General features: G+C 40.7%; 1 protein-coding gene across 2 annotated transcripts in view; it reads right to left on the reverse strand.

Moving 5' to 3' along the window:
* Positions 1-1,379: 1,379 nt before the first annotated feature.
* st8sia3 (ST8 alpha-N-acetyl-neuraminide alpha-2,8-sialyltransferase 3) overlaps positions 1,380-13,730 on the reverse strand; it is a 19,537-nt gene continuing 7,186 nt past the window's right edge. For both annotated transcript variants that reach the window (XM_079694982.1, XM_079694983.1), the window contains 3 exons: positions 11,377-11,496; positions 8,691-9,248; positions 1,380-6,088 (listed from right to left, as the gene is read on the reverse strand). In XM_079694982.1, coding sequence (XP_079551108.1) covers positions 5,803-6,088; positions 8,691-9,248; positions 11,377-11,496 — 964 coding nt within the window. In that variant the 3' untranslated portion in view covers positions 1,380-5,802. The remainder of the gene's footprint in view (positions 6,089-8,690; positions 9,249-11,376; positions 11,497-13,730) is intronic.

Raw genomic sequence — 13,730 nt, forward strand, 5'->3', positions numbered from 1 at the left:
AGCATGTTAATGTTAATCTAACAGCTCCGGCGATCCACTAGCACCCCCCCCCCCCCCCCCATCTTGCATTTTGAAATGCTCCCGAAGATTTTTTTTTTAATATTGAAGTTAAAAGCATCAATCTGGTGCACTTTGAGAGCAAAGTTAAGAGATCTATGGATACATCTCTCAACATACATATGAAACAGAACTGTAAACAGATTTACTATTTCTTTATATATATTTTACAAATCACTCCCCTTTTAAAACAAAACGTTTGAGACCCACTGAGATAACTAGACTAAAGTTAACTATCTAAACACTGAGTCCTTTACTTCACCTGAGCTGAGGTTATCTGAGACTCTCAGTCTGACAGGAGAGAGTTCTCCCTCCACTTTGTTGTTGAAAAAGCTCCTTATATCCGTTAGCTTGGCTAGCTAGCACCAGATGCTAACCACAACAATCTCCGGTAGAGACCCACCGGTTCTCGCGCACGCACACAAAATGGCTCGTGCCACACACACACACAGAGCAGAGCTTGAATGAAACACAGAGAGCCAGAAGTAAGCTACTTGTACTCACGATGCCTATTATGTGCAGAATCCCTCTCGCTTTCAGGTGGTTTTGATTGAGTGTCCACACGTGGACGTTTAAGGACTAAAAAACGATCCATTTGTCACTTTGCTGCTAATTTATCGCCGGAGCTGTTAGATTAACATTAACATGCTTATTGTATTTCTAAGTGCAGCATGTAGCACCATCCTTGATGGAGCATATGTGTGGGCAGGAAAGGAGTGAGCAGAGAGTAGAGTGGTTGTCGATTCTTTTTCTGTTTTCTGTGAATATCTGCCTCACCCTGTCAGACTTTCAGTTACGGGCGCTACTAAAGAAACGTGTTACCATGGAAACCAAACAATGGTGTAGCTGTATTAAAGTCCGAGTGGAAACAGTCATGAGTAAATCTGATTTTGTCAGAAATCGGGAGAAATATGACCCCGGGAGGAAACCGGGAGAGGGCAATGAAATCGGGAGTCTCCCGCGAAAATCGGGAGGGTTGACAAGTATGGTTGTTATGCTATACACATCGCCCTTCACTGGATGTATAATGAGCTGCACTAAACTACATTTTAGCATTTAAAAATACCTAGCCATTCTTTTGAGGTTATTTTGGTAAAGCCACTCAAAAGTAATATAAAAGTATGAACTCATTACATTTCAGAGACAGTAATATTGTAATGTAACTTATTACTTAAAAAACACTAATAAGTAATATGTACTATATTACACTTTGGAAGTAACTTACCCAACACTGTTTGTATATCTGAGAGACCTATAATATATTGATGAAAAACAGTATAATAGGGGACCGTTAAGTAACGTTCAATAAAAACAAGACAGGATTCACTTTTCAAATTGATAACTTTAATTCACTTTAATGATGATTAAATAAATACAGAGTAGGTATTCTCTTTCAAGTATTGGATGAATAAAACATATTTGTTAATCTATAGCGTACATGGTTTTAATATGTATTACCGTTCATACAGTGATCTCTGCAGAAATGTTGATATGAATGGAGCCAGCCTCATCAATATCATTCAAAATGCTCAAAATACATTCTGGGAAAATGTTACCTGATACCGACTGATATTCTACATTACAAAAATAAAAGCTGACAAAAGGAGAGAAAAATAAAACACATATTTGTAATGTCTTCATGTCAAAAAAATTACATTAGCAGTGTTATGAAATAATTAGTTTACCCTTCAAGCCAACAATCTTTTTTGTCAAAGTCCTGAAAATATCATGTTCAAGTCACAGACGTCTCATTGTGGAATGAAACAGGAGACAACAACAACAACAACAACAACAACAACAACAACAAACCATGTAAAACACAAATATGTCTGTGTCTATTGTTGCTGTTGTCTCATTTACACATTGCAGCAAAATACACAAAGAAAAGCCTGTGTTGAGTTTAAACTGAGAATGTCAATGCCAGATTCAGAGAGTGGATATTACACGATATGACTTGGCGACAAAAGCATCATCAACATATCAACGTATTTTAAGTCATTAATACAAATGAACACACTTGATGGATGGGGAAAAACATTCACAAAAGAAACCTAACCAAAAGATCCAGAATGTGACGGTAAATGGATTCAAACCGTAGTCTTTGTGACCAAGCGCTTACAACACACAATTCATAATTAGTCTTTCCACACAAATTCATACACTGGTTACTGAAAGGTGGTTTAAGGTGTCACCGTGAGCGATACACTTTTCAGGGACCACTGTTGACCCGGGCAACCACCAACGTTTGGATTGTGGACGACGACTCTTTCTCCTACTTAATCCAATTTACATTTGCAGTTGATGTGTAAAATTGGACTCTGTGTGTTTCCTTTTAGTGTTGCGTAATTACCTAAAAGACTCATGCTGAATATAATTAACCAGGCCTGAAAAGTGAGAACTTCAAAATATGTTTTCTTGATTACATGTGTTGCTCAATCAGTTCTTTTAAAAAAAAAAATTAACATTCAATACTCACGTTTTCTAAATACATATGTGACAGCAGTGTGCTTCAATATGGGGCAATCATCTCAGTCCCTACATTATCTTAAACTGAAATGCTAGGCTAGTATCCCTAAGAATTATGTTAATTGAAAACAAATCTCGCAAAGCAGTTGATGCCAATGTCAGGAAGTAGCGTGCCCTTTGTGTATTAAGGTTAAAGGTAAGGGTGTGGAGGTCAAGGTGAGGGATCGATCCATTGGTTGTAAAGGAGAGAACAGTTTGAAGTAACCTTGGGCATTATGTTTTCAATTAACTTTGTTTGGCTGTCAGCAAGATTATGGCAAAAAAAACAGGGACACAACTGCAGTGGGGTTTGAACCTGTGCCCCCCTGATCCCAACACCAACGCACTAGCCCACTGCGCCACAGCCTCCCTCATCAAATCATGGGGCGGATAGATACATCATTGTTTTTAAATATGGAGACAGCCTTGGCGAAGGTCTGCAATCTTCGAGTGCCATTTATGTTAATCATGTCATCATATGGAGCATTTTAGGGATTTGCAATCTCACAATTTAAAACAACTAACTATTTTTTATATTAAAGCATTATTTATTTTTTTACTAATGCCCGAATTTCAAGAGATAGATTTTAGGGTTTGGGTCCACTGGTATCTTTTACAGTTTCTATAAGCGCTGATGATTGCATTTAAATGTGGGGTAGGTAAGTTTGAGAAACTGGCTCGAGATACACTTTTTTTTAGCAATGAATATCTGAAGTGCTTTGACAAAAAATCCATTAAAAAAATGTCATCTGTGGAAGCCGTGGTTCTGTAAAAAGCACGGCCAATCATCTGAGCCGGCCCGGCTAAAGTAACTGGATGGCCTACCTGCCTGTCAGCCTTCCATCTGTGCACAAACTTTTCTCATGCCCTCATTGGTCATGTGCACGTTCGTGTGTGTTGGAGGAGGGGCTCTGTAAGGAAGTGGCAGATTTTTTACGGTTGTGTATTTTTAGGGTTGCAAAATTCCGGGAATTTTCAAAGATGTAAACTTTCCACGGGAATAAACGGGAATTTATGGGAATAAACTGGGAATTTTCAATATTGAAGGTTGCCTCTTCATAGGGAACTTAAATATAGTTGGGGAAAGTATATTTTAGCATAATCTTGACTAAAACAAATAGATGCCATTCAAGTACACTTGAATATCCATGCCACACTGCTTACTGCATGGCTATTGAGACCACACCCCCTCCATTCCTCCATCACATGCACAGATGAGTAACATTTAACTCAACACTCCTGTTTTCGTTCTTCAATGAAACAAATAATTGTTCAATAAAATAATTAAAAGTTGTTCTGTTCTACTTTAAAAAAAATTTATAAAAATCTGTTGAAATGTCAGGTTTTTTGTTTGATTTTGCATCGAATATTTCCAAAATTCCCAAAATTAACATCCCATGGAAACTTTCCAGAAATTTACCGGAAACATTCCACCCCTATGCAACCCTAATTTTCAAATTCTAGCGCACTGGAGCTGGTTTCTCCAAAATTACCTACCCCTCCTTTAAGGTAAGTGTTAAAAGATAACGGTGTGTGAATGGATCCATGACACTATCATACATGACCACAACATGGAAGAAAAGAAATGGCAGCATACAGTCTCAAAGCGAATCTTCCTGATAACCTGCATAGTACACAACCGGCGAGCTAACATCAGTCAGCTTTACAAAAAGTCCTACCTTTATCCAAAATGGTGACATACTGAATCCAACATCCCTCTCTGTGCTTCTCCTTGTCTTGTTTAAAAGGTCTCATGGACACACAACCTCACCTAAAGATATGCGTTGTGCCATTTGATATTCTGGCAAAGCGTCAAACTCAACCAGACGTTAAATAGAGTCTGAAAGTCTTGTGCAATATCATAGAAGAGGTTCTGCTGAAACCTCTCAATTTTGATTGGCAGACGGACATAGTTTACAACTTGCTGGTGAACTAATTGGAGCATTTAGCAGCTAAAAAATAGATATTTTCCTCGGAGGTTGGAGGAGACCAAAAACAGGGGACAGGGGAGATTAATGGACATCACAAAAACAACTCAAATCATGATTATGTTGGTCTGTGTCAGCTGGATGTATAAATATCATTACATTGAAACTCATTGAGGTGATATGTAAATAGTTTCAGGACGTTTTTACCCCAATATTTAGGGTTATGCAGCTTCAAGAATACTGGTACCGTGACTGAATGAATATGAAAGTGCCTAATCTAAAGTTGATATTAGACGTTATCCCTACATTTTGTAACGGGGAAAACAAAAGTACAATTTCAATTCAGCTGGTAATCATTTCAAAATCAAAATTTCGGCAATTGGACATACAGTATATATCGGCAATAGGCAGTTGGCATATTTTATTTCAGTTGATTTTCGTCGCTTTAATATTTTAATGGTCTGCCTCCCAAGAACGAGTTGTTTATTTATTAGACAAGGGGAGATTGTAGGAATGAAGCAAACTCGCACTGGTCTCCTAACTTAAACTAATCGCACTAACATATTGGCTATCAGCGGTTGTTGGGCTGATGGTTGCTGGTTAGAATATTTTAAAGTATCGCGAACCCTAGTTCAGACTAAAAGCAGCACTGCGTCGAAACAAAGCCTGGTGGTGGTCGCGTGTTGCTTCAGGTACACGTGAATCAATAATGGTACAAGAGGTTTGAGGAACTGATGCATGATGAGCTTACAAACGCCAAAACACTGCACAGTCTTCAGGACAATATAAGAAAGGATTCTTCATCTCTCAATGTCTCATTTTCTCCATGATTGGTTTTACGAGCAAAGCGGGTCAGCTCCGCACAGCTGCATGACGCGGCATTACATTTGAGATGATATTGAGCCATGTTCACCTTTTTTCCCGTGGCCCTTTGCTTCATTACAGCCAGGGGTCTCAAGGATACATGTAATGTCTGTGTGTGTGCTGATTTGTAGCATTCTTGATGTGAAAACACCGTGAAGCAATTTTTGCTGCTTAGTCCAGTTTCAGCCACCTTTTCCTCTACTGCTTTGCATTCTTGAGCAGAAGAAGATGAAAAGACTCGTTGTTCCTTGAGCTGTTGCAGTTAACGCGAACACGGTTTGTCAAACAGGGCTTCTGTTACTGAGCTCATTGCACCAACTCAGCCTCAGAGCCAAGATGTGAGATGTTTGGCAAAAACCACACGAATCCTTCCCTTGCCGTCTGGACAGCTCTGGCCCGTGGAAGCGTTGGAGATTGAAGGAGCGCTGTCCCTGCTGCAGCTCTAGCACTAAGCAGGACAGTGGGAGAGGGAGAGCTTCAGCAGTCCATCCAAGTGCATCTTGTAGAGCAGTTTGAACTCGGCGGGAAGCTGATGGGACTCCTGCCATTTGGTGGTGAACTTGGTGCCCTTCCTGTCGTAGTAGTGGTACGGCAGCTCCTTCCCCGTGTTGGGGTCCCATCCGAAGGGCCAGAAGCCGTACAGGTGGATCTGGTTGCACATGGAGGAGGCCAGCGTGTACATCAGGATGCCCGTACTCAGGCGCTTTGGAGACAGCTGCTTGGTTTTCCAGTAACTGTTGAGTACAAGTGAGGAGAAGAATAGTTTATTATCACAACCTTATAGAGAGCTGCAGTGATTATGTATTTTTGTTTCACCTACAGCTTAACGTGGATTGGTCAGAAATACAACTAAAGCTGATTTCTGTAATAGAAGGGAAACTGATCGCAGCAGAGAGGTGAGTATACAATCCAATTTGGAATTAGTGCTGTAGAAATGTAGATTTTGCCAAATGTATCATGTCAGCCTTCAGAGTACATGTATTTCCATATTATTCAGGCTATTTCTGAACATAAAATATCTGAATTTGATTAATGTCCAAGTGTCTATTGGGTTGTGTGAGATGTGGAAGTAGGCAGAGACTTGAATAAACCAAAAAAACTAACGTCCATTATTTCTGCCGTTGTATTCACACGAGATCCAACCATAAGATGTTACTGAAAGCAATGGCCTCATATAAAAAAAGTAATCCAACCACTGCTGATGCTTTGCAGAGCCTCAGAGGGGGAACTCTCCAAAACCAAACCTCAACAAAACCATCACCAGGAGTCCTTGAGGTGCTGAAAGCCGTCTGAGCTGCTTAAACGTGGTAATTCTCCACGAGCAGGTAGGTTTAATGGGATTGGTGAAGATTAGGCAACTGTACGAGCAGCCTACTACAACACTAAGCACCAGCCCTAAATCCCTCTCAACTCAACACACACACTCAACACACTCAAAACACACACACACACTCAACACACACACACACACACACACAGCTCTGTGCCGTACCTTTCACTAAATAGCTGTTTCTTGATAATCCGGCTTTGGAGTCTACAGTAAATCTCCTCTTTGACATATAGAGCAAAGCACAATACAACCACACAAACTACTACAGTACAAACAAGACAGAAATACACGAGGACATTTTGAACACAGGTGGACAGAGACATAAGGTAACAGGTATTGATGGAGAGAATAACAGAATGTAACATGGTTGCTGTCATTACTTAGGTAAACGGAATTAACCATCCTTATCACGTGTAAACAGGGATAGCTAAATGTTAGCACGTTCACTTTAAAAGCTATCCATCCGAGAGGCAAAGAAGTCAGAATACATTTAAACTATCTACCTAGACCTAGGGGTAGAAATATGGAACAAAAATCACATCACAGTTCTTTTTTTTTTAGAGGGAATGGCAATATATATGTATCTCAGGCTAAATGTCCACTTGTAAGTCAAATCAATGTGAGCTGTCACAAGCAATTTTGTTCCACAGAGATCAAATCATACTGTGTGACATCATGACACATTACAAACAATACTGGCTCTCAGCTGGGTAAGATTAGATGGTGCAACAGTATCAGTTGTATCAGAGTCTTTCTTTATTGTTTTAATTATTGTTTTCTTTATTGCGAACATGCTAATAATTAGCTAGCCTTGTTACAGTAACGGCCCGTCCACACAGCGGCGTGCGTTGAAGCTTGCCGGCGGGCGTGTCTGTAACTCGACCAACAACCAATCACATGAATCTCCCGCTTGTACTGGCATATGATTCGATTGGCTGACGCTTCTGCCGAGGCTTCAAAAGTTGAACATTGCTCAACTTTTGCAGCGAGCCACGCCACCAAAGCGGTTATGGCTAGAAAGGATCCGTCTAGTGTAAATATGACGTCACGTTCTCGTTGTAACTCTCGTTGGAGCGGCTCAGAAAAAACATCTGCAGCAGTGACATGATGCAACATACACATTCATGCAGCAGGATAATAGTAAAACACTGAAAGGGAACATTTTATTGCACCAGGAGCTATCTTGGGACTTTTACTGTGACAACGTTGACTTGCCTGTGAATAAAAAATAAACCGCAGTGTTGGTGATCTATATGATGTACAGTGTTGTCATTCTTCTTTGAACAGCAAGACCACTAACACCCTATTTCAACAATCACACTCCCTGTCATTGACATAATTAATAGATAGTTTAGCTTCTCGCCATCATTTGCTGTGGCCAACTGATGTTAACGATCGTAACTGAAAGGCTGCCTGCCAAACGTAAACATTCAGCCATATGCCATTCAGCCAAACTCTCGCGAGAGTTTTACACTAGACGGATCCTTTCTAGCCATAAACCAGCAAAGCTCAGCTTCGCTTCCCACAATGCAGTTCGGCGAAAAGTGTCGTCACCCCATTCAAAGTGAATGGTGAAGCTTTCAACCTATGCTTTCAACTCACGCCGCTGTGTGGACGGGCCGTAACACCGGTCAATGCAAAGGAAGTCACTAAAGGCTTTTCTCGCCGGAAAAGATGTCCAGTGTACAAAGCAGCAAAAAGGCCGGCTACATTTTCGAAGAGTTGCCATTGAAGGGTTGCTTTATCGTAAGTGTATGTTGGTAAAACAACTAGCTAATGGCAAGAATATAGGAGAATAGGGGAAATGGTTAAAAAATAAAAACATAGGATTCTTTGGCGCTTCATAATCGCTCATAATGTTAATATAGCATTGGTAGAGAAGTCTGCTGGTTGCATTAGGATACATGCTTATAAATACAGGGTGTAACTGAAAAGACTCATGTGGAAATGACATAACCCAGGTACGAGGTGTGTTCAACATACTGCAGTGTCACTGTGTGTCTTACCTGTTGACATACTGCATGATGTTTCCAGGCCAGGCCAACTTGACGTTCAGCTGACCTCGATGTTCCACGAAGAAATCGACCAGTGTCCTCGTCACCGTGGCGGACGTGTGGAAAAAAAACGCCGGGATCCACAGGATGGCCCCGTCCAGCTTCTTCAGGCTCAGGAAGAAGTTGTTCCTGTCCTGCACAGTCAGTAAGTTGTTGTAGTATTTCTCCAGGATACTCGGGTTAAAGGTCGTCATGTTGGTCCGCCGCCCAACGTCCTTCTTGAACATCTCGGTGGGTGCGAAGTTGCAGCGGAAAACAAAGTCAAACTTCTCGATCTGGGGGCCGCAGCGCGAGCCGGTGAGGATGCCGCTGTTTCCCACCACGGCGCAAACATTGTATTGTTTGTTGAGGATGGGCGAGACCTCGGGAAGGAGCGAGCGGAAGTTCTCTCCGATGGAGAAGACGTACTTGTGGCTGGAGTAGTCGTAGTGCATCAGCTGTCCGATTCTCACCGAGTCTTTAATCAATGAGAAGTTGTGGGGGATGTCGATGTATTGAGAGATCTCCTTTCTGCAAGACACAAAGGACAGTTTTGTTCTTTAAAGGTCCCTACTATACTGTTTTTCATCAATATAGGTCTCAGATATATACAACACATGTCTCTGATTGGCTGAAACACCAAACAGATCATTGCAGCATTACCCATAATCCCCTCTGTTTCAGCCCTGTTTCCAAAGTGCTGATTCTCTGTCTGTTACTTCAGATGAAAATAAGGAGCCCCTCCCCACGCCCCTCTGAGAGACATTTGGTTACAAAGAACTCAATGGTGCTCTAGGAGGAGAGTCAGGTGATAAGGTGGGGGGGGGGGGGGGTTACCTTGGTTGCTGATTGGCTAATGGCTAATTGGCTAATTGGCTAATACACAAGCCAAAACATCGTTATGACATCATAAAGTGGCCAAAATCTGATCAGCTCATTTTATAGAAATGGATCAAAAAGAGAGAGAATCTTTGTTCCTGAAACTTTCAGAGTCTCTTTCCACAGAGGGGACACATGTTGATGTAGAAGAGACATGAAGAAGAGGGGACACATGTTGATGTAGAAGAGACATGAAGAAGAGGGGACACATGTTGATGTAGAAGAGACATGAAGAAGAGGGGATACATGTTGATGTAGAAGAGACATGGAAAAGAGGGGACACACGTTGATGTAGAAGAGACATGAAGAAGAGGGGACACACGTTGATGTAGAAGAGACATGAAGAAGAGGGGACACATGTTGATGTAGAAGAGACATGGAGAAGAGGGGACACATGTTGATGTAGAGGAGGCATTAAGAAGAGGGGACACATGTTGATGTAGAAGAGACATGGAGAAGAGGGGACACATGTTGATGTAGAAGAGACATGAAGAAGAGGGGACACATGTTGATGTAGAAGAGACATGGAGAAGAGGGGACACATTTTGATGTAGAAGAGACATGGAGAAGAGGGGACACATGTTGATGTAGAAGAGACATGGAGAAGAGGGGACACATGTTGATGTAGAAGAGACATGAAGAAGAGGGCACACGTGTTAATGTAGAAGAGACATGGAGAAGAGGGGACACATGTTGATGTAGAAGAGACATGGAGAAGAGGGGACACATGTTGATGTAGAAGAGACATGGAGAAGAGGGGACACATGTTGATGTAGAAGAGACATGGAGAAGAGGGGACACATGTTGATGTAGAGGAGACATGGAGAAGAGGGGACACATGTTGATGTAGAAGAGACATGAAGAACAGGGGACACATGTTGATGTTGAAGAGACATGGAGAAGAGGGGACACATGTTGATGTAGAAGAGACATGAAGAAGAGGGGACACATGTTGATGTAGAAGAGACATGGAGAAGAGGGGACACATGTTGATGTAGAAGAGACATGAAGAAGAGGGGACACATGTTGATGTAGAAGAGACATGAAGAAGAGGGGACACATGTTGATGTAGAAGAGACTTGAAGAAGAGGGGACACATGTTGATGTAGAAGAGACATGAAGAAGAGGGGACACATGTTGATGTAGAAGAGACTTGAAGAAGTGGTGTTTTGCATAATAGGTGACCTTTACTGTTCCATGTGAATCTACAAGGAGTGGACACAGTAATAGCATTACCTAAAGAGTGTTATGGTGTTTGATTGGACAGAAGGTTGTTCCAGGTCGACCTTAGTGGTGGGCAATATAACCAACATGTCTATCATGGTATAATGAAGTTAAAAGAGATACTCCACCTAGGACGTGATCCTTCCTTGGTTAACTCTATTGGCTAAAAGTTAGTGGCTACTAGTAGTTTGGTAGCTTTGATCAAACTTGAGTATGGACCTGACACTAGTGGTGACAACACTTAATAGGACTTGTTTCAAATGACTTGAGACTTGGATTTGCCTGTCAGTGAATGAGATCTTAAAGTAAGACGTGCTATGACGGAATTTAAACAAAACTTGTCCTTGTCTCAATTTTTTGGGAGAATTCATTTGGATTTGTTTCTAACTGCTTTGACAAGGAAGTGCAAAAAGTTAGCATCAGACAATCAGCTGATCACTAAACATCGGTTTGGTGCATATTGCTAAACTATGAAGTTAAATAGATTGGATGAGAAATGTGAAACTGTTAGTGTTAAGGAGTTTGAAGTCACAAATAGAGAGTGTGAGTAACCTACTTCAGTTGTAGAAAAGCCGAGCTGTTGTAGGTCCATCTAGAGGAGTTCTGCAGGTCCTCGCTCAGGGCGTTGGTCAGAGGACTGAAACCTGGGTCCATATTCTTCAACGCCAGCTGGGAGCTGAACAGACGAGGATACGAAGGGGGAGTTAGAAACAAGGAGGTTAGCCCAGTCGTCCTTTCGTGTTAAGATGAGGTCGGCTTCATCCACTTGCAATTGAGCTTTTTTCAAACAAGATAATGCAAAACATCCCCATTTACCTGCATTGCAAAGCATTAAATGATCATATGTGTGGCAGGGCAAGGAATGCAAACAGTCAGGTTCTAAAAAAGGCAACAATTTAGCCGGATTATTGAAGCCACTTTAATTTGGAGGGAAAACGTTTGTGTGCATAACATATATTCTGATTTAAGAATCTACCCTGTTGTCTTTCCATTTGATTTCCTTCTTGAACCTAGACACCAGCAATGATGCTTTTTTATTTTTTATGTTAAAAAGAGTGAAAGAAAGTCATATGTTATTCCAATTAATTGTATGTAAATGCTTCTTTTCTTTGTAATAAGCAACACCAACATAACTTCCTTCCAGGTTTTGTTTAAATATCTTGCACACACATTTCAATTAGGTCCCATTATAACTTAAACCCTTAAGTGGGGTCACATGACTGCTCGTGTTTCTTGTCCCGTTGTAGAAATGATTAAAGAAATAAAGCTTCAGCTGGCCTCTGCAGAAAATGAATGATTACAGATATTTTGTCTTTTTCTTCATCAGTTCCACAGCGATAAGACCTCGAGAAGAAGACAATCGTAATGCAAGTTTTTGAGCCATTCAGCAAAAAAATATAAGGACTTATCCTTAAGGAAACCAAGCGACATCTGTATTTACACTTTCAGCTCAGTGTAAACAAATACTTACATTCTCTATCCTTACTCTTATCTGGAATCAAATGCTCTCGGGAAAATAGGCAATAAGGTTAAACTGTTGCAGAAATTCTGTCCATCTTAGCAAGTTCATTTCAGACTGAATATGTGGAGTCACATATTCACCAAATATGGTTTTATGTTACTCTTTTCCTTTCATGGTTTTAAAAAATAATCTGAAATGATGCTTCGTTTACTACATTTAGAGTCATTTAAACTCCATGAGAAATCCAATAATGTCAACACTACGATGTCAACGTACTTGATAAGATGAACAATTGTCTAGCAGTGCATGAAGCCTTTAGTCAATCCAATGCTTATAAGGATTATATATAAACCAAGACTTAACCAGTATACAGTAAGCTTTCTATGTCTCTTTCTGCACGGAAACCTTGACATTTTGATTGTATTTGACTTTTTTTTGTCCATGGTGCTGTCTCTCGGTAGAATGACTTCCTTCCTAGGTCAAAGTTATATTCGGTGCAGCTCTTGTAAAAGCAACACTCTGTCTTACCCAGAGCCAATAACAAAAATGGACATCACTGTGCATCTGGTACAGAGAGAGGATGGTCCAGGTCAGGGGTGTCAAACTCAATTTCATCTCGGGCCACATTCGCATCATGGTTGCACTCAAAGGGCCAGTTTTATATATAAGACTATACAAAAAGACATATATAAATATTTAATATATATAAAATAATGTATTATATTACATTATTGCTTCTGCATTGGATTATTATCGGATAGGGTAATAACTTCCTTATTAACTACGTCTGAAATCAGAAGTCTAGGGCAAGTCTCTTCAGTGAGAATGTCACAAAATGATTTAAAAAATCCAAATCCAAGTGATATTTTGAAAAAAAAGTCAAATTCTGAGAAACAAGTCAAATTTGAGATGCATTGTGGGACATGTAGTTTATGGGCAACGTGCTTCTGTAAATCGGCATGTAACCGAATAATAAACATATTATATTCTTTGCAAGCTCTTGCGGGCCACATCAAATGAAGTCACGGGCCGGATTTGGCCCCCGGGCCTTGAGTTTGACACCCCTGGTCCAGGTTATGTTTGGCACAGCTGAGATAAAAGAGTGAACACAGAGGAGAACTGCTAGCCTAACTCAAATGCCTCCATACTGAGAAACAAATATGTGTGTTTCTACCGGACCGACAAAGATTAAACCAATGCTCTCTTGGAAAGACAGATATGGAGGATTTTCCACAATAATCATTTGTTGGTTTGAACATAAAACTTGCCTCTTTAACACTAATCTTCTGCCTTTGACTAATCATCAAAATGTCAAGGTTTCAGGTCAAGATCCTGCTACGGCAGACACAAGTGGTCAAATTGTTCATTTTGCATAGAGGTCAGTAGCATTTACTGCATAAGGACAGTTTAAGTTTTGACCGCAAAGGATTTTACCACAATCCAACAGT

Source organism: Notothenia rossii, assembly GCF_949606895.1.
Source record: "Notothenia rossii genome assembly, contig: scaffold_131, whole genome shotgun sequence".
NCBI lineage: Eukaryota > Metazoa > Chordata > Actinopteri > Perciformes > Nototheniidae > Notothenia > Notothenia rossii.